Source organism: Pholis gunnellus, assembly GCF_910591455.1.
Source record: "Pholis gunnellus genome assembly, chromosome: 10".
Lineage (NCBI taxonomy): Eukaryota > Metazoa > Chordata > Actinopteri > Perciformes > Pholidae > Pholis > Pholis gunnellus.
In genome coordinates, this window is record NC_136537.1 from 13,663,747 (window position 1) to 13,687,373 (window position 23,627).

General features: G+C 43.7%; 1 protein-coding gene across 3 annotated transcripts; it reads left to right on the forward strand.

The window, feature by feature from the left end:
* Positions 1-856: 856 nt before the first annotated feature.
* Positions 857-23,298, forward strand: LOC306701781 (protocadherin gamma-C5-like; the record flags this gene model as incomplete). 3 transcript variants are annotated; one of them, XM_079167190.1, is made up of 4 exons in its annotated part: positions 857-3,319; positions 15,642-15,700; positions 18,888-18,985; positions 20,604-23,298. In XM_079167190.1, 4 exons carry the CDS (start codon positions 857-859, stop codon positions 20,885-20,887), a joined length of 2,904 nt encoding a protein of 967 aa, XP_079023316.1. In that variant the 3' UTR covers positions 20,888-23,298. The 3 variants fall into 3 exon arrangements, with proteins under 3 accessions (XP_079023316.1, XP_079023317.1, XP_079023315.1); XM_079167191.1 differs by lacking the exon at positions 857-3,319 and adding an exon at positions 4,277-6,736; XM_079167189.1 differs by lacking the exon at positions 857-3,319 and adding an exon at positions 8,128-10,645 and having other exon boundaries at positions 20,601-23,298.
* Between the last annotated feature and the right edge of the window lie 329 nt (positions 23,299-23,627).

The window sequence follows — 23,627 nt, forward strand, 5'->3', positions numbered from 1 at the left end:
GACAACATACACATTCTAAATTTGTATTTCTTGTTGCAATGTCTGTTGCCCTCGCAACAGAATGGTAATAAACATATCTATAAACAGCGCTGCCCATGCCCAAATAGGCTATGACAAAACTTCTGTCTTGGGTGTTTTGAGAATAAGTTTTATTTAAGACATTGAAGCGAATCAATTAATTAAATAATGAATATGGCCATATTTCAATTAAGTGCGAACTCTTCAACGTTTCTAATCATCAAAATGTATTATTTTTTAAAGCACTGCGCATATATTCCCATTAATAATCAGACGTTAATTTCATCTTTTAGAGAAAATGTTTAGCCTCTTGTGATTTGAATTTCGTGATATATCTTAGATTTAAGTGTTTCAGTCAAATCATGATTAGTTGGCAATCATTTGCAAATTAAGTGTAACTTGGATTGGGGGTTTTGGAATTAAATCCTTTAATTTATCATCAACTGAGTATTTTTTAATTTTGTATAAAGACAATTACCAGTTGAAACTGACACTCACAAATGTTAACTTTGTCAAAATGCATTGAGACGTTGGTGCAGTAGCTTTATACGCAGAGTTAGGTCTCTGTGATTGGATAGCAGGGATGGTTGCCGTGAACCAATAGCATACAGGACTGTACAAAGAGATCTACTCCTTCCCCCATTCAGTCACACCACGGTAACCCTCACAGTGAGCTGGAGAGGAGATGCACTCAACAAAGGCGACCGGAATATATCTTTTGTTAACAATTATTTAAGGATTTATTTATATTGGAGTGTCCATTCTGGCGATGGATTTCAATGTTTGGTTGTGTTGACGAATACATCGACGGAAAATACCGTATTTTAACGGACCGGGGATGACAAAGAGAATTGGATACCGAGACTGGAGATGGCTTGCGCTTTGGTGGTATTATTTCTTTCTCTTGTGGACTACAATAGACGGACAGACTCGATACAGCATCCCGGAGGAACTGAAACAGGGCTCCGTGGTAGGAAATCTAGCCAAAGATCTTGGTTTGGGACTATCAGACATTTATGACCGTAAACTGCATCTCTCCTCTGAGGCTGGCGAGCAGTATTTCAGCGTGGACCCAGGGAAGGGTGAGCTGGTGGTGAATGATAGAATAGACAGAGAGGCTTTATGCGCACAAAGCTCAAACTGTGTGTTGCCTTTGAAGGTTGTAACAGAGAATCCGCTACAGCTACACCGCATAGAAGTGGAAATAAGAGATATAAATGACAATTCTCCGATATTTTTAACAGAGGAGCGATCTTTAAAGATAGCAGAATCTACTGCCATGGGCATACGCTTTCCTTTAGAAACAGCACAGGATCTGGACGTTGGTAGTAATTCGGTAAAATCGTACACTCTAAGCAAAGATGAGTGTTTTGGTTTAAGGATTAAAGAGTTGTCTGGGAATCGAAAGGTTCCGGAACTAGTACTAGAGAAATCCCTTGATAGAGAGAAACAAAGTGTCCATCATTTATTACTGACAGCTTTAGACGGAGGCAATCCTGTCAAAACTGGAACCACAAAAATCACAGTGACTGTCCTCGACAACAACGACAATGTCCCTGTTTTCAAACGGCCATTGTATAATGTGACTGTACATGAAAATAATGTCGCTGGTTCTGTACTTGTAAAAGTTGAAGCAACTGACGCAGACGAGGGTGTTAATGGGGAGATTGAATACGTATTTGCAGAGCACACACCACAGAAATTGTTGTCCATTTTTCATTTACATCCGGGTACCGGTGAGATTTCCTTAGTACGGCCATTAGATTATGAGAGCAGTCCAATGCATGAAATAGATATCACTGCAAAAGATAAAGGCGTCCCTGAGATGGAGGGCCACTGTCGTGTGCAAGTAATGGTAGTAGACATTAATGATAATGTCCCCGAAATAATTCTCACTTCAAACCCTAACCCTGTGCGCGAGGACGCACCAAGAGGCACAGTTGTAGCCTTAATAAGTGCACGAGACCACGACTCTGGTGATAACGGTAAAGTAACGTTGAAACTCGCAAAGGGTTCTCCATTCAGTTTGAAACCATCATTTTCTAATAATTACGCACTGGTAACCAGTGAGTTATTAGACCGAGATAATGTATCACAGTATAATATTGAGATAACAGCCACTGATTCAGGCTCTCCTCCTCTATCCAGTAAGAAAATGATACCTGTCAGCATCACTGATGTAAATGACAACTCCCCTATATTCACCCAGACCTCCTATAATGTGTATTTAAAAGAGAATGGGGTACCAGGCTCTATACTGTACTCAGTGTCAGCATCTGATCTGGACTTTGGTGAAAACGCCAAAATATCTTACACTATACTGGACTCTAAAGTGCAGGACGTTTCTGTCTCATCTTATGTTTACATTAACTCAGATAACGGAAGCATCTACAGCATGCACTCGTTTGACTATGAGAAACTGAAGGTGTTTCAGATTCAGGTTCAGGCAAAGGATCAGGGCTCCCCGTCTCTCAGCAGCAACGCCACTGTCCATGTATTTATCCTGGACCAGAACGACAACGCCCCCGCTGTTATTTACCCCTCCTCCGCTGCCCTGGGCTCCCTCTCTCATCAGAGGATGCCTCGCTCCGCTAAAGCGGGTCACCTGGTGACTAAAGTGACGGCCGTGGACGCTGACTCGGGCCATAACGCCTGGATCTCCTACAAACTGTCGGAGGCCACAGACGCGTCTCTGTTCACTGTTAATCTGTACACAGGGGAGGTGAGGACTAAACGCGCTGTGTCCGAGCAGGACGACTCCTCTCAGAGGCTGCTTATAGAGATCAAGGACGATGGGGAACCGGTCCAGTCCGCCACCGTCACGGTGTCCATCCTGCTGGAGGACGGCCTCCATGAGCCCATCTTAGACCTCCGACAGAAAGTGACCGAGCCCATCAAGAAAACTGGGAGAATCACCCTTTATTTGATTCTCTCTCTGGCCTCGGTGTCCGTGCTGTCTCTGGTGACTTTTCTCATCTTAGCGGTTAAATGCATGAGGAACAGCAGCAGTAGCGGTAGTTGCTGCATGACACGGACGGACTTTGATAATTACAAGAACCCCAACAGAAACCTGCAAATTCAGCTCAACACTGACGGACCTATAAAGTACGTGGAGGTCCTGGGAGGAGACATGTTGTCTCAGAGTCAGTCCTTCAGGTCCTGTATGTCTCCAATGTCTCCAATGTCAGAGTACAGTGATTTCACTTTGATTAAACCCAGCAGCACCACTGACTTTAATGAGGTGATCAGTGTTCTGGATGCGTCTCTACCCGACAGCACCTGGACCTTTGAGAGCCAGCAGGTGAGCAGTGAGTAAAAGAAACAATGATATTATTCAGTTTTGTAAGATTAATATTTACGCTGCTTTTCATCGCAAAGAAAGCACAACTTTTGTTTTCGCTATAGAAAGTTATAAAAACAAGGTATTTCAGTTGATCTTTAAAATGTGGGATATTTATTACCTTAGTCGATGTATTTTAAAATGCTAAATAAAACGTGTAATTTGTGTAGTTAACAGCAGCTGTTGTCATTTGACCTGAAGAGTTCGATGTTGAATAGCTTTTCGAGCTGAGTGTTTCAGCACCACAGGGATGGACAGCGACTCCAACACATGAGGCGTACGGAGGGCACAGTAATAGACTGTTCATGATGGCTTCCGGGTAACGAGGAAAATGCTTCACCGTTTAACTAACAAACGTAATAACTTTTTCTCTCTCAGTACATTTCCTGGACTTATTTACTTACAACAACGCTGATGATTGCATTTAGAAGTCAAAGCCAAACACATGCATCAAATCAACTGTAAAATGTTGATATATCATTTTGATATACAACTATTGATTTGAATATATGTTTTTGGTTTAACATTTCTATAAGTCATAGAAATGTGAATGGCATCTCCCGGTGTCACTTTCTCTTTCACGACAGAGCAAAGGGGTTGGTGTGTCTTTAACGAGGCTGCTCAGTTTGCCTCTCATTGGATGTGAGAGATGTACGCTGTGCACCAATAGCATTCTGAACTGTACAAAGAGATCTACTCCCTCCCCCATGCAGCTTCAGCACCAAATCACAATGCTCGGGGTTGGAGGAGAGTAGGCAAATCGTTCATATTGCCTCCTCAGAGGTTATATATAACTGTAATCGTTGACCATGAACAGGCGTCTTTTTATTGGAATATGTCACGCTCTCGGAATATGGATTTTGACTTTATGTTCGCTGTTCTTGTGGATTGGAAATGATGCATTTCACTGAATCGGGGATGACAAAGAGAATGGGATACCGAGACTGGAGATGGCAGGCTCTTTGGTGGCATTTCTTTCTCTTGTGGACTACAATAAGCGGACAGACTCGTTACAGCATCCCAGAGGAACTGAAGCAGGGCTCTGTGGTAGGAAATCTAGCCAAAGATCTTGGTTTGGGACTATCAGACATTTTTGAACGTAAACTGCGTGTCGCTTCTGAGGCTGATAAACAGTATTTCACTGTGGATGCGGGTAAGGGCGAGCTGGTGGTGAATGACAGAATAGACAGAGAGGCTCTATGTGGACAAAGCGCCAGCTGTGTTCTACCTCTGCAAGTGGTTATAGAGGACCCGCTACAGTTACACCGAATTGAGGTTGAAATACGAGATATTAATGACAATTCTCCGAGTTTCCTTTCAAATGAATTATCTTTAAAATTAGCGGAATCAGCAGCAGTTGGCACGCGGTTTCCTTTGGAGAGCGCAACGGACCCCGACGTTGGAAGCAATTCCTTGAAATCATATACTCTTAGTAAAAATGAGTGTTGTTCTCTTAAAATAAAAGAAATTGAGGGAGGTAAGACCGTTCCAGAACTTGTTTTAGAAAAGCCTTTAGATCGAGAGAAAAAAGCTCTTCACAAAATATTACTGACAGCATTAGACGGTGGGAATCCACCAAGATCCGGAACCTCACAGATAACCATAAGCGTGCTAGACATAAATGATAACTTCCCGGTGTTTGAAAAAAACCTTTACAAAGTAACCCTCGGTGAAACAAGTGTAAAGGGAGCTATTGTTATAAAGCCCAAAGCAACAGATGAAGATGAAGGTTTAAATGGTGAAATTGAATTCTCATTTGGCTCTCGGACACCAGATTCTTTATTATTAATCTTCGATATTAACCCTTTAACAGGTGAAATTACTCTTAAAGGGGAGTTAGACTATGAAACCACCAAGTCATATGACATTGATGTAACTGCAAAAGACAAAGGCAGCCCTGAAATGGAGGGCCACTGTCGCGTGCAGATTGATATAACTGATTTCAATGATAATGTTCCAGAAATAGTTTTCACTTCTCAGCCAAAGCCAGTGCGCGAAGACGCACCAAGTGGAACCGTAGTTGCTTTGATCAGTGCGCGAGACCTTGATTCCGATGCTAATGGAAAAGTGACGTTGCAACTCACAAAAGGCTCTCCTTTTAATCTGAAACCATCCTTCTCTAATAATTACGCACTGGTTACCAGTGGCCCTTTAGACCGAGAGAGGTTCTCAGAGTTCAATATTGAGATAACAGCCACTGATTCAGGCTCTCCTCCTCTATCCAGTAAGAAAATGATACCTGTCAGCATCACTGATGTGAATGACAACCCCCCTATATTCACCCAGCCCTCCTATAATGTGTATTTAAAAGAGAATGGGGTACCAGGATCTATACTGTACTCAGTATCAGCATCTGATCTGGACTTTGGTGAAAACGCCAAAATATCTTACTCTATACTGGACTCTAAAGTGCAGGACGTTTCTGTCTCATCTTATGTTTACATTAATTCAGATAACGGCAGCATCTACAGCATGCACTCGTTTGACTATGAGAAACTGAAGGTGTTTCAGATTCAGGTTCAGGCAAAGGATCAGGGCTCTCCGTCTCTCAGCAGCAACGCCACTGTCCATGTTTTTATCCTGGACCAGAACGACAACGCCCCCGCTGTTATTTACCCCTCCTCCGCTGCCCTGGGCTCCCTCTCTCATCAGAGGATGTCCCGCTCCGCTAAAGCGGGTCACCTGGTTACTAAAGTGACGGCCGTGGACGCTGACTCGGGCCATAACGCCTGGATCTCCTACAAACTGTCGGAGGCCACAGACGCATCTTTGTTCACTGTCAATCTGTACACAGGGGAGGTGAGGACTAAACGCGCTGTGTCCGAGCAGGACGACTCCTCTCAGAGGCTGCTCATAGAGATCAAGGACGACGGGGAACCGGTCCAGTCCGCCACCGTCACGGTGTCCATCCTGCTGGAGGACGGCCTCCATGAGCCCATCTTAGACCTCCGACAGAAAGTCACCGAGCCCATCAAGAAAACTGGAAGAATCACTCTTTATTTGATTCTCTCTCTGGCCTCGGTGTCCGTGCTGTCTCTGGTGACTTTTCTAATCTTAGCGGTTAAATGCATGAGGAACAGCAGCAGTAGCGGTAGTTGCTGCATGACACGGACGGACTTTGATAATTATAAGAACCCCAAAAGAAACCTGCAGATTCAGCTCAACACTGACGGACCTATAAAGTACGTGGAGGTCCTGGGAGGAGACATGTTGTCTCAGAGTCAGTCCTTCAGGTCCTGTATGTCTCCAATGTCTCCAATGTCAGAGTACAGTGATTTCACTTTGATTAAACCCAGCAGCACCACTGACTTTAATGAGGTGATCAGTGTTCTGGATGCGTCTTTACCCGACAGCGCCTGGACCTTTGAGAGCCAGCAGGTGAGCACTATAGCAGTCGTTGTGTGATAAGTGTATCTACAAATATGGCTGAACAGAATTCACAAAACGCGAATTTTATGTATCTCTTTGCGTATCTGTGTCCATTAAATGTGTGTTGTGTTTTTCTGTAATGGAAACCAAATCACACAATTTTGGTATAAAGTTGATACAAGTGTGTAGTGTGTTGAGCGGTCGGAAAGACTCGAAAAGCGCTATACAAGACTAGCCTACATTCATAGCCTTTGATCAACACCAGGGTTGCGATTCCAGCTCACGAACTACGTGACAGAGCGCCCCCCCCCCCCCCCCCCCCCCCCACACACGATCACGTGTTATCACTTTGGTAAATTAAGCTATCGGTTTAGATTGTATTTTAATATTAACGCTGTGTAATATAATATTGCGTACATCATATGTTTAAGAAAAAGTGAAAACACTTTTTTGTGATTTTTTATTTCGATGAATGATTATAAACCTAAAACAAAATATCAAATTAATATTACATTAACTTCTGTGAAAACAATGTTTTCATTTTGAATTTAAATGTTCAGGTTAAACTAGTTTGTGTGTCATCTATATCTTTCGTTTTAACTTTCTGTGGTCCATTTTTAGAAATACACTCTGTTGCAATTGCAACAATGATACTTTATTATTTATATGTCTACCCAAACAAATCATTGCCCTCTGATTTAGGCTACATGGCCTGTATCTTTAAATTGTCGTCTTCGTGGCATTTTATAGCTTATTTTTTATTTATTTTTATTTGTAGGCTACGTATAATGAATTCCATTTTTAACTTCCCAACGATAAACTTACGTGAGAGGGGAAAGCCAGTTTGGAAACCATGCCCCCCTGCGGATACAAATAGCATTGCTATAAATAACAGCATGCTGTGTTTTGATAATGAGGAGCTCTCTCTGAATTTGTAAACGATATAACAATAAGATAATTATATAATCTATTCTCCATGTTTTCTTGGATTAGGAAAAATAAAATGTTCCACAGTCATGGCATATTCCTCTGTTGGTCCGTTGGCATTGTCTTCTCAAACTTTTACAATGAGAACTAAGTTGATACTTGCCTGCCAGTGGAAGTGGAGTCACTGGAAAGTTTTCACTCTGTGTGTGAGCTGTGTGACAGAGCTGGTCCAGCCCTGCCCTCCAATGAGGGGAAGGCCTCTGTGGCCTCTCCCCGCCCATGTGTGGAGTGAGGCAGCGACAGAGCAGGGAGTTTCAGCGAGGGCAGAAAATACTTTGATTTTCGTCCTCGTTTTTTTCTTAAAAGACGGCCGAAATGATCACATCAAAACTTCCCATCGCTCTATTTTTAAAAAGGAAATGTTTATCATCAAGCCTGGCCGCCTCGTTTTAACATTACTATGGATACGTTACGGTAAAAGAAGAAGTTAAAAACTTTCCAATTCTCCGATCCTCGGAGCGCAGCACAATGGACTCCAAACAGAGGAAGCGCTCCGGAGGAGGGAGGCTGTGGAGGCTTTGCTTTTATCTAGCTTGCCTCCCCTGTGCCTCGGCTCAGCTCAGATATTCCGTATCGGAGGAACTAAGCCCGGGCTCTGTCGTTGGGAATATCGCTAAAGATTTGAGTCTTACTGCTCAGGGGATTGTTCAGAGGAGATTGCGGGTGGTCTCGGAATCCACAACGCAGTATTTTGAGGTAAAGCAGGCGACCGGCGATTTGGTCATCAAGCAAAAAATTGACAGGGAACAATTGTGCGAACTAAGTTCAGCATGTTCACTACATCTTCAAATACTTCTGGAGGAACCTCTAGACATTCATCGCGTTGAGGTTGACATTATGGATGTGAATGACAATGCACCGCAGTTTTCAACCAGCAACATTTCTCTGGAGATATCAGAGGCGGCCGCTCCAGGCACAAAGTTCCGTTTGGAGAGCGCACACGACCCAGACGTGGGTACCAACTCGTTACGCAGTTACCGTCTCGCAGCTAATGACTTTTTTATTTTGAATGTGGAAACTAAAAGTGACGGCAGTAAGTTTCCAGAGCTACTGGTGAATAAACCTTTGGACAGGGAGACGCAGGCCTCGTTTCGCCTTTTGCTCACTGCTGTAGATGGGGGTCAGCCGGTGAAATCTGGCTCAACACTTATGCTCATTAAAATTCTGGATGTAAATGACAATGCGCCCGTCTTTGACGAGCCGGTAAAGAAAGTTAAGCTTTTAGAAAATGTTGCACGGGGCACTTTAGTTACGAAATTGAACGCGACTGACGCGGATTCGGGTAACAACGGAGAAATATCTTTCCTTTTTAGTAAGTACACACCGGAACGCGTTCTCAACCTTTTCAGTGTGGATTCTAAAAGCGGGGAGATCCGTGTGAAGGGTGATGTGGATTACGAGAAAGCCACTGGATACCACATCACAGTGCAGGCCAGAGATGGTGGTTCCCCCGCTATGGAGGGATCGTGTAACGTCATAGTGGACATCATTGATGTGAATGACAACGCACCAGAGGTGACACTGACAAAAGTGACCAGTCCTATCAGAGAGGACTCGGCACCAGAGACAGTGATAGCGCTCATAAGTGCACGGGACCTGGACTCTGCTGTAAATGGGGAGGTTACATTAACTGTCCAACCAGGTTTACCATTTAAACTTAATGCAGCTTTTGGCATGCATTACAGCCTCACCACTGCTGGAAACCTGGACCGTGAGACTGTCCCAGAGTACACAGTGGTCATCAAGGCCACTGATGCCGGTTCACCTCCCCTTTCATCACAAACCACCTTTGTGGTGAAGCTCTCTGATGTAAATGACAATGCTCCCACCTTCTCTCAGCCTTCATACTCTGTGGACATCCCAGAGAACAATGCTCCCATTGCCCCCATTGCTGCAGTTTCAGCCACTGACCCAGACCTTGGTGACAATGCTCGCATCTCCTACTCTATCTTTCCCAGCATGGTCCAGGGCTCACCCATTTCTTCTTATGTCTACATTAACGCAGAGAGTGGCCACATCTACAGCATGCGCTCTCTGGATCATGAACTACTTAAAGCTTTCCGTATTGAGGTGCAGGCCCGGGATGCTGGGGTGCCTCAAAGGACAGCCAACGTTACGGTACATGTATTTGTGGTGGATGTGAATGACAATGTGCCAGTAGTTGTACACCCCTCCTACCCAAAAGACAAAGGATTACAGTTCACTGTGCCCCCATCTGTGGGCCCAGGGCACCTCGTAAATAAACTTGTAGGCGTGGATGCAGACAGTGGGCACAATGCATGGTTGTTCTACTCCATCGCCTCTGGACCAAATGCTGGCATGTTCCGCATTGGGGCACACACCGGTGAGCTCCGCACAGCCCGCAAGTGGGCAGAGGATGAAGGGGGCTCAACTTATGACATCATGGTCATCATTCAGGACAATGGTGACCCGCCAAAGTCCAGTTCTGTGAACATTACAGTAACTGTGGATGAGAAGGGCACGACCAACGATGCTCCAGCAAGACCTCGTCACACACCTTTCTACCGCACTGGGATGTCGGACATCACTTTGTACCTCATCATCTCTATAGCCTGTGTATCAGCTGTGTCCTTTATCACTTTTGTCATCATCATGGTACGTTGCCTAAGGCACCGTGACCCAGTGATCGGAGAGTCGGACTGCTGCTGCTGCTACGGTCGTCACAGGACCAGCCGCTACCATCAGAGGCCAAGCAAGGACCTGCATCTGCAGCTCAATACCGATGGACCCATACGCTATATGGAGGTTGTGGGTGGCTCACAGGACCCGCACACACGCACCTACAGGCCCTGTTACTCCACCCTATCCAGCCGGAGTGACTTTGTATTTATGAAGACACCCATGCTGAGTCAAAACAACACGCTCAACATGACGCTCAGCAGGAAGCACCTTATGAACTCAGCCAGTGAGGTGAGGGATTAGAGCAAGCATGGCATTGGTGGGATATGCCATTGTGGGATAAGATCAATTCAGGTGTTTCACTGTTTATGGGTTTAAGAAATGCCTTAAGTATTTCAAGAAATGTTGTTCACATGCAGTGTTGATATTGTAATAGTATATGTATACAACGCATGGGTTAAAACCACAGTTTTGTCGCTTTAACTCTTGACAGTAGAGTCCTAACCTCGATTCACTATGTCACGAAGCTCTGCAGTATTTTGAAACCTCATTTGTTTTAACAGGAGGTTCTCTCTCTCTCTCTCACACTCACTCACTCTCACACACATGGTGAATCAGCTTCGTTGTCCTACTAGACTGGTTTGGGCAGAGTAAAGAACATGTTAATATTTAATCTCACCTGCAGCTAGGAAATGTGGTTACTATATCTGCCTTCCAGTAACTAAACAACAGAGATGAACTGTTCTTTATGGATAGAATGTTCCAGATCAAGTCTGGCAGAAAGAGACAGTAGTTGGAGAGGAAATGTCAAAGGAGGTGGAAACCTAAGTGCTCCTAACAGATGGAGAGGAGGAGACAGACAGATGAAAATATCCTGCAGTGTTGGCTCAGTGTAATGGCTGGGAGACAGAGGGGAACAGGATGGCAGAGGGAGAGATGGGGGGTGAAGGAGAGGAAAAAGGCCAAGGAAAGAAAATGGTCAGAGGGATGGGGTGGGGGAGTCAAAGAATAAAGCAGTAGCTGAAAAACAGGAATTCATGGGGTCAGTGGCTTGACCCCTGACTTCCTGTTGTCCTCTGAACTTTGGGTGATTGGTTCCAGGACTCTGCATCACATGAGTGAGGATTTTTTTCACTGTGTAAGCTCTGCACATACATTTTTATTTCTCATTCTTACATCCTTGATCAGCAATTACTTTTGTCCTTGTGTTCAGAGTGGGGTGTGAAGCAAAGCTATAACCAGATAACAATCACATGCATAAGACACAGACCCAACTCAGAGTTCATCCTTAACCATGTCATGTGTAATGTAGAGTTTGATTGAAGATCATTATTGTTGCTGTGGTATTTTTGGACAACAGGATCTTTACCCCTCTGGTTTCTCGTGAATCTTTATTACACAGACGCTCTCTCTGTGCCGAATTAGGTAGTTCCTGAGGTCAGCAGGATACCATCTGTCTCCTTGCTCTAGTGACACGTGTCGATGCAGACAACAGAGGAAAAGAGAGAGAGAGGGCTAGAGAAAGAGAAAGGAAGGATGGCTCTTTACGCACGTGTGCCATGGCGACAGACGCCGCAGGCTATAATGGATTTCAGAGCTGCAGCCATCACTGTGGGTGTTTATATGCTTGCGTGTGAGATTGTGTGTAGAAAAAGTCAGGCACGAAGAGCCTCCAGTAGAGTGTAATTTTAGCAGGACCCTTGGGCTTTAGTACCCAATTGTCAGTAACTTCCCACTGCCCTTCTCTGTTTGCTCTATTCATCAGCAGTGTGCTGTTTTGGTATACTCTATTTAACCATGTGCTAACACAGAAGGATTGTGGGGATAATGATAGTTTTTCCTAGAAACATTAGTAAATAAATTAAAATGTTTATTTTCTCACCAGTTGGCCGGCAACATATACATCTTTGATTAAAAGAAAAGATCTTTGATTAACTAACTGAGTGGACGTAGGAACATGCCATGTACTCCTGATGTCATGAGTTTGACTGACCAACTCTTCACTTCAATCTTTGTTATTCCCCTCTCTATACGAGCACATGTATAGACTTAAAGCAGGATCTGAATAGTCCCATGACCATATGTTAGTTCAGTCTTTGAGCCTGTGTGAGTTTACAAGAGTTGGCACGTGCACTGAGTTAGGCCGAGTGTTTTGTAAATATACTTTTATATGGATGACAAAGCTGCACATGCGACAAACTGGCTCATGCGGTTCAGCAAAACTGTCCTCAAGGGCTTTGTGAGTTGAGTCACGATGTTTGTTTGAATCGAGCAGCGCACATTGTGCTTTTCTCTTATCTCAGTGCTTCGTCTTTCCCTTGTAATGAATTAACAATGTAATGAATCCAGCATTTTAGTGGTAACACATTCTATGTTTCTAGATATCTTCAGGTTTGTACTGGCATAATCATTGCCTTTGTGCTGAAGGTTATTACATAGCGACTGATGTGGTGTGTATGTCTTAGCACGTTGAAGGTTATCAGAGCCACAGAACAGACATGATAACCTCTATTCAGATGGAGCACCAAGTTCCTGTAACAGCAAGATAATGTGTGCATGTGATAGGAAACTGAATCTTCCACAAAGACCACCAGATGGACCTGTATGTGTGAAGGGAGTTTCTGCATAAACTGTATTTTTTCACCCCTGTCAGAGGGAGAGAAAGGGATGAGCTTTTTTTTTTTGCACCCTGATAAACCTATGCATATCATGACAGAGAAGTGGTTAAGCAGTAAACCAGATGTTTTAGCTCACATTTATTCAAACATGCTGGATGAAGTCCAGATGGGCCCATGAGCTGATCAGTCCAGTTTATACCCCCTGTTAAATCCTGTGCTCACATAATCACACATATTGAATATCCATCTCATCTCTTAATCTGGTAGTTCTTCACCTGTTGTATGATGTGTTGTGGTAGCTAAGGAACTCTTGTCAGGTTGTAATGCACCTGGAGAGCCCTCAAAGCTCTTTGGTTCGATTCAAAGATGTAAGGGAAGCAGACTGACAGTGTATAAAGCTTCCAGGCTGGTATGAAAGTCTTTCATTTGGATGAGAATCCGGGCCCACAGAGCTGTAATCCCTTCATCTCTCTCCATTGACCTAGTCTCCCTGACTAGTCTATTTGACATCCTCTCTCTATCTCCTGCCTTTTTAAATTGAACTTGCATTCTGGAACCTTTTTTTTGTAATGTCTTCATCTCATTTGAAGTAATCAACTCACTTCAGAGAATATGAAACAACAAAAACAAGCACATCTAAAGATGCTCAGATAACTGGAAGTAAAGTCAATTATATTTTGATCCCTGCATGTCATTAAGCTTGGCTTTACATTTGTTTTCCCTGGCAACTGTTATTATCTAAACAACCCAAGAACCCAGCAACTCTGAACAGTTTGTGGTTCGGCTGAGTGAAAGTTTAACTTTCTTCTTGAGCAGATATGCATTATTATGGATATGATATGTAGATGTAGCCAAGTTGACCATAATGAAGCATGCAGGATACAGTACTGTTTATCTTTAGTAATCAGTGGGGCCAAATATTCCACAAAGGAGTCGGTTACCCTTTATTCCACATGCTTGTATGGGATTAGACCTTGGAAATGACAAGCGTGTCTGTGATAGTTTGTGTGGTGAGAGCGAGTCACACGGCTGGAATGCTGGGCCTCTCTGTGGATGTTTGCCTCCACTCAGTGCTGAGATTTTTTACTCTATGCCAAAGCTCAGGCAGACTTGCATGCCCACGCACATAGAGAAATCTTTGAGTCCTCTTTTAAACTCGAAACATCAACCAGGCTCTGCTCTGAAGGGAGGACAAGAGTTCAAAATATGCCCTCCTCTTCTCATCTTCATCCACTATGGTTTTTATGTTTGCAACATAATGACAGCTTGTGAATTCTGGCATTACAGTTTGTTATGAGGATATATCTGACATTTTCCTGAGTGTTTAACACTCACACTATTTTCACTCAACACTGCATGGGTCATAACCAGGATTGTTCCATAGTTGGATTATTGAACAAAAACCGATTGCTATACAACTCTCTTACCACACTATCATTCCCACTCACCCTCACTATTTGTGGTGTCCTTCGTAGGTCTTTAGTAGACCAAACAATATACCACAGTTGCTTCTTTCTCTCCCCTATTTAAGTAGCTGTTGAGTTCTATTTCACTTTTTTTTAACAATTTGTGTTCCCTTGTCTGTTCTTTTTGTGCATTCAATAAGTCACCATTCACTGGTGCATTTGTTCCTTCTTTACCTGTATGCTAATAGATGCTCCAGTCTCAACTGTTCCTCTTGTGTAGATATTCACTCTTTCGGCTTTCTCTCCTGCTCTCTTGCTTCTTTCCATCATTCCCTCGGGTAGCACATCTCTTTTAATAATGCAGCACATCATCCTGCTGGCCTCTCTCTCCTGGGAGCTCTTGTGTCGATTAGGCGGCAGAATCTGGAGCCAAGCCAAGGTCTATTCACCGCATCACTGCACAACAAGAGAGCCTGAGAGAGAGAGGGAAAGAGCTAGAGAGATGAAAAAGATATGGCGGTATGGCCAGCGAGGTAGAAATGGACAAGAGTGCAATGGGCTTGAAGACATTAATAGAGAGAAGCAGGGACACATAAAGAAGAGAGAGGCTTTTATCGCTGCTGAGCCACCAGCGTTGCCTTACCTCCATGACGTTTTGGTATCAAAATAACTCAGTGTTACCTTCCAAGGACTCTCTCTGCCCTCTGCGTCTATTAAAAAGATTGTTATGAGAGCCCTGCAGTTACTCAAGCTCACTAATCTGTCCCCAAAAAGTCTTGTTGGGGTGTTATGTTTTGCCTGCATTTCTTCACTTATGATTCTTGACCCTGACTCCATCTTGCGGTGTTGGTGCATTTTCAGGGATTTTACATCTGATTTCTCAGTCATTTGATCCTGTAGTTCTCTTTTTGATAATATCTGCCTTTTGTGTTTGTTGAGTCCCATTTTGTAAGTGGGGCCCCAGTTTGTGTCTTTGTTTTGTGTGTTAGTGTGTTTGTTTGTGCGTGTGAGTGTCCTTGCAGCATTTTATGCTCCACAGCTTTTGGAGCAACAGCCTGAGCATACAGTACATATATTTGTTTCCATCTGTAACCCTTTGTTTAGCCTCACTGAAAAACTGAACAGGTTTTCTAAATCGCAGACAGACACACGGACGTACACCGTCGCACACAGACGTGTCAGCCACACACACATCTCAGAAACGCCTTGCTGTTGTTGCAATGAAACATACAACTCATGTTGCAAATTCTGTTCTCTTTACAGCAAAAGCCCCCCAACAATGACTGGCGCTTCACACAGGGACCGAGACCTGGACCCAGTGGGTGAGTAAACTGAGACACACGTGTACACACGGTGATAAAATGCCCAGTAATGTTGTTGTGCTGCACGGGGCAAGCTTATCGTTAAGACAGAGGGAGTGATGGAGGATGAGGAATAAAAAGGAGGGGGATGGTAGTGAGTGCTGTAACCATAAGAACTCGCTGCCTGCAGAGTGCTGATTGTAAAAGGTTGATGACATCAAAGTCACAATGCAACCATCTGAATCAGACTTTGAATTACACTGCTCAGTGAATTCAGATTCTTCCTGAATGAGCATCTCTGCCTGGTTCCCTGGCTGCTTTATAAAATGGCTGCCGAAGCCTCCACTCCCCCTCCCCCTCCCCTCCTGTTCCTCTCCTCTCTGCGCTCTCTGAGCCTGTGCGCCATCACTCAGTACTACTGATGAGGGACGGTGACCAGAGCTAGTGGGGGGGGGACTGGATAGTGTATTTATCCTTCTTGCTCTCTTTTCAGTTTCTGCCACCTGCGAGGTGACTTGCTTAAATGATAGATTTGTGTTTATCTGTTTCAGTTGTGTGTTTTAGTGAGTGTTAATGACAATGGTTAATGATCGCTACTTTGCCCACACTGTGTGGGCTAAAACGGAGTGCGTGCAGTAACAGTTTTCACAACAATGATTGCACAACACATTCTATGAGTCAAGGCTTCGCCCTGAAACACACCAGCTGGGGCAAAATGCTCTTTTGAGCCAAGTCAGGAAAATGTTAGACACACACTGACACGAACACCCCCGTTGTTATACAATACCACTGGGTAAAACTAACACTCACTCCAGCCTTCAGTCAAATACACAATGGTTCTTGCAGACTGTATAACTTGTTGTGTTTTTAGTCCCCACATGCCATACGGTACACACATACGATGGACGCCGAAGAGTGGGACAAGGTACTAATTTAGATGTAGACACTAAATGGTCACTTTCTGTCCTTAGAAGCTGATCAGTGTTCACTTTTGTCAAGTAATTGTTCAGTGGAAGAGATACCTGATCACAAATCAGCTGATAAGGGCAGAGAGTCTAACATCTTTTAGGTAGTGCACTGCAGTGGAGTGCTGTACTGTGTGTAGATGTATCTAACCCATAGCTTCTGTTAGTCTCCCTAAAAGTTTGATGGGGTATGTTGATCGATGTGCTTAGGCCACAATGCCTGCTGTGGTGTAGAAAGGATTGTGACTCTTTTGAGTTTGCGTGCAGTGTTTTGTAGATTTGTTATGCCTTGTATGTGTGCTATACATATAGTCATTATACCCTGAGAGCTCTTGTTTTTCTCTACTTCTAGAAAACTGGCTTATAATACAGCGTCGCCTTTGATGTGTGTCTGTGATGGTTGTAGCTCAACATCACCACATGTGGCTTTTTCATGCGATTTATCAACTTGACAATAACAAGAAAGAGACAATACAGACATGATTGATTTTGTTAAAACACCCGTTAGGGGTTACAAAGTTCCTCAATGAAGTAAACAGCACTCCATATACAACTCCTGTGGTCAGATGCCAGCATGTACACCACGTGACTGGTTGAATGGCCTTAAATTCATTTAGAAATTATTGTCTGGAATGTTCTCTGCAAAAAAAAAACAAGGCAGCCTTCCTTAGAGATAAAACATGTCATTTAAAGTTGCAGAGGAAAATGATATCCTTGTCTGGCCAACCAAGGACATCCCTCTGGACCACAGTTGACAATCTTGCCCACAGGAAGTGAAAGTCCTGACCACAGAAAGTGAAAATCCTGACCACAGGAAGTGCTTAACACAACCACAGGAAATGATAGGAAATGATAGCACAGAGAGATGCTAATTTAGCTCAAATTAAGCATGCCCTTTTATCTAAAGTGATGTAAATAGGCACAAAATGGCAGCCCTGGCTTTACTGACCGTGCTCTTACTTAGCCTGTTTCTCATTGGCTGTCTGGCACAGACCAAACATGTTTCTCTCCCTCAGTCTCTCTCTGGCGCCGAACTGAGAACCACTTCAGAGTTTTGGCAGCGAGATCTGGCAACCTGCTCCTAAACAAATCCCTGTTTTTATGTTAGAATTCCTTTTTTTTGTCCTTTACTTTCCCTTAATACCCTGGTGTAGACCAATTTGTTCTAGATTTATTTTAGTTGGTTTTAAATAGAAGAGTGTCCCTCTTTATCTCCCTGTATTTCACACTCTATCTATATGCATACAGTCGTGTTTTCCTCATATGTATTTGTCAGATAGTAAGATCTGAGACTTCAATGTGTCATTTACTGACCTGTACACTCCACCAGAACATTTCCAATGTCCCTGTGGGTTCATGGTCATCCACTAAATGCGTTCGGGTCAAACAACCAATGTATTGAACACACAGACACACAATTCAGGAGGTTGAGAGATTAGTTAAAAGCGTGTATATTGTTTTTTGCACTGGAACAACTCTAGAAGCAGCATCTATTATGGTTTTATAGGATTTGTTGTGACTTCTGCTGGTCTTCTGAGGGAACATGTATTTGTTCTTTTTCTAACAGTGTACCAGTAGTGTAAAGAAAGCATACTACAAATCCAAATATGGAGGTTTGTTGGCACATTGTGAAAAGGAGCAAAGCCAGGTTTAAGGCATTGTGATCTAGAACTAGTTGTAAAGTTTGTGCTGGTGTGTCACAAGCGTTGGAGTGGAAATAAGTAGGTGAGCGTAATAGATCGCAGGTCTGCGTTCTCCTTTGTTGCCCCCACATGCAAATTGCAGACTTTAAATAAACACGCCTTTTTGAAGGTGAAGTTTGCCCAGATGGAAATGCTCAGTGCCTACTGAGCGCTGCATGTGTGACTATGCAGACCGCTATTTCCTTTAAAAGTGGGATCATTAAATATTTATTAAGATTTGCTAGACGGCGCAGTGCTCATACCGGAGAGAGTGTGAACGCCGTACAATGTTGACTGAGTGAATGCGCGAACGCGCTTGCTTCTGTGTGTAAGTGTGCAGAAAGACAAGAGTGTGTTAAAGAGTGCGTATTTGTTTTTAGACACACCCTGTCTTGTAAACTGTACATCCTTGTTTCCCCTCAGGCTGTGTATTTGGCCATCAGCTGCTTTGCCTTTACATCATAAACCACCAACTGTCAAAGCAGTGTGCTAAACACACACACATTGGAGAGGATGAGCAACCAGTTATTGACGGATGTTCTTTCCTTGTTTTCGCCACAGGGCAACTGGAGGACCTGAGGTTGCCATGGGAACTGGCCCCTGGCCACAACCCCCAACTGAGGCTGAGCAGCTTCAGGCCCTGATGGCTGCAGCCAACGGTGAGTCCTATACCTCGTCATCTTTTTCCTCCCTTCTATCGATTCATCTTCCAATTTTCCAAACCAATTTTTCTCTTCATAACGTCAGCGAGGGTGCTTGGGCAGAGGTTGTTTATTTAGGTTCCTGTTTGGTTGGAGGGCAACTAGCGAGACTCGCTCATTGATGAAGCTCTCTCTGTCCACATCGATGTTTCCATTTCGTGCTTGTGTGTTAATAATTAACCAGAGGATATTCAGGCAGTGGACGCAGTCCCTCAGAGGAACGGTACAGTCGATTTGTTGAATTCAACTACATGACAGAGATGCATGTTTCCACTGTAAACACTTATCACATGCACAGTGTTTTACTATAAGCAGAAGCTATAGAGCTACATGAAGAGTTATGTAATATACAACCTTTAGTCTCATACATAACGAAAGATTCCCATATTGCACAACATGTCCTCCTTCTACTGCCCTATTTCTCTGTTCCTGCAGTGACTGCCTAACCAGCCACTGCAGAGGGACACACGCACACACAGTTATTCATCTGTGGGCTTTTACTGTGGAAGTCTTAATAATATCATGAAAAATATACACATACATTTACCTTGAAAACAAACAAAATATGCAGAAAAGATGGAGGGACAAACTTGACGCGATTTATTCCCAAATAGACTCAAGTCATAGTTTCCACAGTTTTTTAAACCATTGACAAATCACATCTCCCTCCCTCTTCCCACACAATCACACCCTCCCCCCCCCTCTTGGACACTGCACCGGACGTTGTGTGGAATTTTTCCATCGAAGTGAACAGAGAGAGAGAAAAGGCTCTGTCTTGGGCATAGTGGTAACCTGCATGTCAGCACAAAGTTAGACAGAATGAACAGTTGGTGCCATCAGGAAGGAAAGACAAAATAGAGCCTGTGTTAAATACTGAACATCTCTGGTCTATACTTACTGCCACTGTGTTGATAATCACAACGCAGGAGCAATCCTGCAATCGGTGAACAAAGCGCTGTGTGAGGGCAGAAAGATTTATTATATAATATGTTTTCAGATACTGCTTTGACGTTTTGGAAGCCAGTTAGCAGCGTTACAGTTTTCGTGTGCATATGTGTTTATATAGGCTGAGAGGAGCTACAGGGTGGGGGAGGGAGCGTTTCTGTCTTTGGTTCTGCAATGCAGGGGCTGTGGGAGAATTATGAGCAGAGCAGCTACGTCATGCGCACACACACACTCAGGGAATGCATGATAGGAAACCAGAAAGACTATGTTGGGGAGACAGTATCTCTGTTAAGAAAAAAACAAACATCTGTGCACAATCAACCACTGTAGAACACCTCGTTTGCCTTTTTTCTTCATATTTTTCGACTCATGCCCCTTGTTAGTTCACTGCAGCCTCATGGTTTTCCTGAGCAGTGGGATATGTTTATATCAAATTTAATATTCACACAATTCTCCCTTGAATTAAGTACCTTATTTCATGGTTTATCCTCCTGTTATTACCTATTTTCATTTCACTCCTTTAATATAACACCGTCACACAAAATTTTGGCTTTCTAACAAATTTCATCCCTCTCTCCTCTCCCCCTCCCTCCCGTCCATTACCCCACTCTGTCTCTCTTCCCACCAGAAGTTAGCGAGGCTACGGCCACACTTGGACCCGGCACCATGGGCCTGAGCACCCGCTACAGCCCCCAGTTCACCCTGCAGCACGTGCCCGACTATCGCCAGAACGTCTACATCCCCGGTAGCACGGCCACCCTAACCTCCAACCCCCAGCAGCAGCAGCAGGCCACGGCCCAGCAGGCGGCCCAGCAGGCGCTGCCCCCGCCCCAGGTCTCAGCCCAGCCTGAGCCTCCCAAGGCCGCCCAGACCCCTGCCTCCAAGAAGAAGTCGACCAAGAAGGAGAAGAAGTAGAGCTGGACGGAGAGAGGTAGAGGAATGATGAACCCGGCCTGATCTGATGAGAAATTCAACCCCCCATACCCCCCCCATAAGGTATCTTACTGCTCTGCTGTCACTCATGTTAGCCACGGTCTAAATAATGACAGGAAATCACTTTTGACCACATGGACGTTGGATAGATGTTGATGGTTCTTTGAAAGTGTCTTGAATGTGCTGAAGGCTGTTGTTGATGTTGATAACCCGTGCCGTGCTCAAGGTTTATTATTGCTCACATAATCTTTGTTGGTAGATATTTTTGGCAGGGTATGGGGGGTTATTGTAATTTTCTTTTTTTTCTTTTGGCAAAATCAAATGAACTTGGACAAAGAGATTTAGTTTAAGGAACCTTGCTGGGATGACAAAGCTATACGCAGTGATGTATTCAGAGATGAAATGTTAATGTCTTTCACGTTGGATTTATTGTGCTCTTTCCCGGAGATGGAAAGTCAGCTATTGTAAAGTACGCTAGTTGCCATCCATTAGATTCCTATATAGGGTCGGCCTTGCAGGATCTTAAATCATAAGTCCTGAGGATATAAGGCTGTTGTTTGACAGGTATTACAAACTCTTCTGCATGCTCTTTAAGGTTCAAACCACATATTCTAGTCTATAGTCGCAAACTATGCATTGCAAAAGCAACGAGGAGGACATCCTGAATCCGTTATCCTCCCTCCAATCGCAGGTCAATAGAATGCACATGTAGCATTTAATTGACACAAAATAAAAATAAAACTTTTGTAAGCATAGTTAAAAAAAAAAGATTTGAATCTCCTGATATTTTTATGACCTGAGCATGTATCCAGAGGAAGGTGCTGGCAGAGGGTGGGGTGGCATGGTGTCACGAGCCATGCTGTCCATGCAGGTGGTATAGCAGCAGTGACTGGCTTCTTGTGCATCACCTCCAGATGGGCACAAAGATGTCCTGCTGCCCTGCACCCTCTCCCCTCCCCTCCCCTCCTCACACCCAGCTCGTGTCCTCCCCTCACTCACTACCCCACGTGGAGAGCCAAACAAAGATAAATGCACTGTTCGTATTCTGAAGATCAGATGATAAAGGGGTAGTAATCACTTCGGTCTTTAGGGAAATGCATAGACATGGTAAACTTGAGTGCTTAGGCCTCTAGGGCCTCGACTGAGTATTACCCCTCACTATCCTGAAGTGTTGAAGAACTTCTTGATGTGACACAGTAACATGTTTTTTTTTTCTTTGGGAGATAATGATTCAATAGCATAGAAGAGTTGTTTGTATAAGAAATGAAGTCTTTACTTTGCCGTCCATCTGTCTGTCAGGCCTCTGGCCAGATACAACTGCATGAGAAAAAGCAGCTGGCAGGCTGGGTCAGGGGGAGTGGAAGGGGTGTGGTGAGGGGTTCACAGACTGAGGTGGCACCATAACATCAACCAGGAGGGTGTTAAACAACATTGGCTCTACCCACTGAATGTACAGAGGAACCACTGTTGATCTGCCCACCCCTTAAACGTTCTCTAATGCACTGACCCAGGTAGAGGTCAACAGAGCCAAGCACAGCTGTCCCTGTTGGTGAGGAGATACCACTCCAGAGCTCTTTGAAATTTCCCTCCTCTATTGACATCATGCGAAACCTTAGCCCCTCTACCACTCACCTCTCCGCTCCACTCCCTGGTCTTTTGAGGCTCTTCCCCACTGTAAATAATCACAAGTCCTGTCGATGGTATGAGCCAGTTGTTTGTATAGTAGGGACCACGTCCAACAGTTTCAAAAGTCCCTCCCACAAGGCGTGGCTTACTACTGGAATGTGTTGCATTTTGTTTTTCAAGAAAAATAAGAAAACAAGTTTAAAAAAAAAAAAGAATCAATAATGAATAAAAATCTGAGATGTTCTTCAACAGTTTGTGTTGCAATGTAGTAACTAAGCACCATGGAAGCCAACTAACTCTTCAGTGTAAATAAATGAATTAAAGACAACTTTAGATAAGTAAACAAAGTGACACACGTAGACTAGTTAACTTGTGATATGTGTTGCGCATATTTTTGTGTTCAGTTTCTCTCTACTATCTTTTGTCACCCTTTAAAGAAACAAAACAAAACAAAAAAATATGGAAATGTTCCTATCCTTCTGTAACCTCTTAATGTTCTTTTGCGGTGATTTTATCGTGCATTTGTGAAAGAATGCCTCTCATTCTCTTTCTGTCCATATGAACAAATGATTATAAATATTATATATGTGTAAGTCCGTCCGCTGCTGAATTAATACTACTCTATCCTGCTGTATTATCTTTCTTATCAAATGCTTAGCCCCCACGCTATACCCCTGTGTTACTCTCTTATTTTTATGCTAATATTTATATTGCTGTTTTATTTTCTCTTGAACACTGACATTTCAAATAAAAAGATTCTGAAATCATTTAAAAAGACGTGTGGGTTGTTTGTTTCATGCTCATGTATGTAATTATCACACAGGCTACTGTTTGAGTGAGTTAATTTTGTGCATCATTTACTGCTAATATGACTGTAGAGCAAGTAATCTCCGTCTGTGTGTCTTTAGCATAACTCGAGAACCGTTCATCCGATCTACTTCACACTTGGGGGGTGTATTGCTGGAGACCCCGTTGAGTGCTTTGTCGATTTTGGGTAAATTTGGATATGCGACACTTTCGATATTAAGATACTTTAAATAGAAAACCAAACAGCGCTCTGTATAACAACAGGGACCGAGGCTCAAGGCTCTACAGA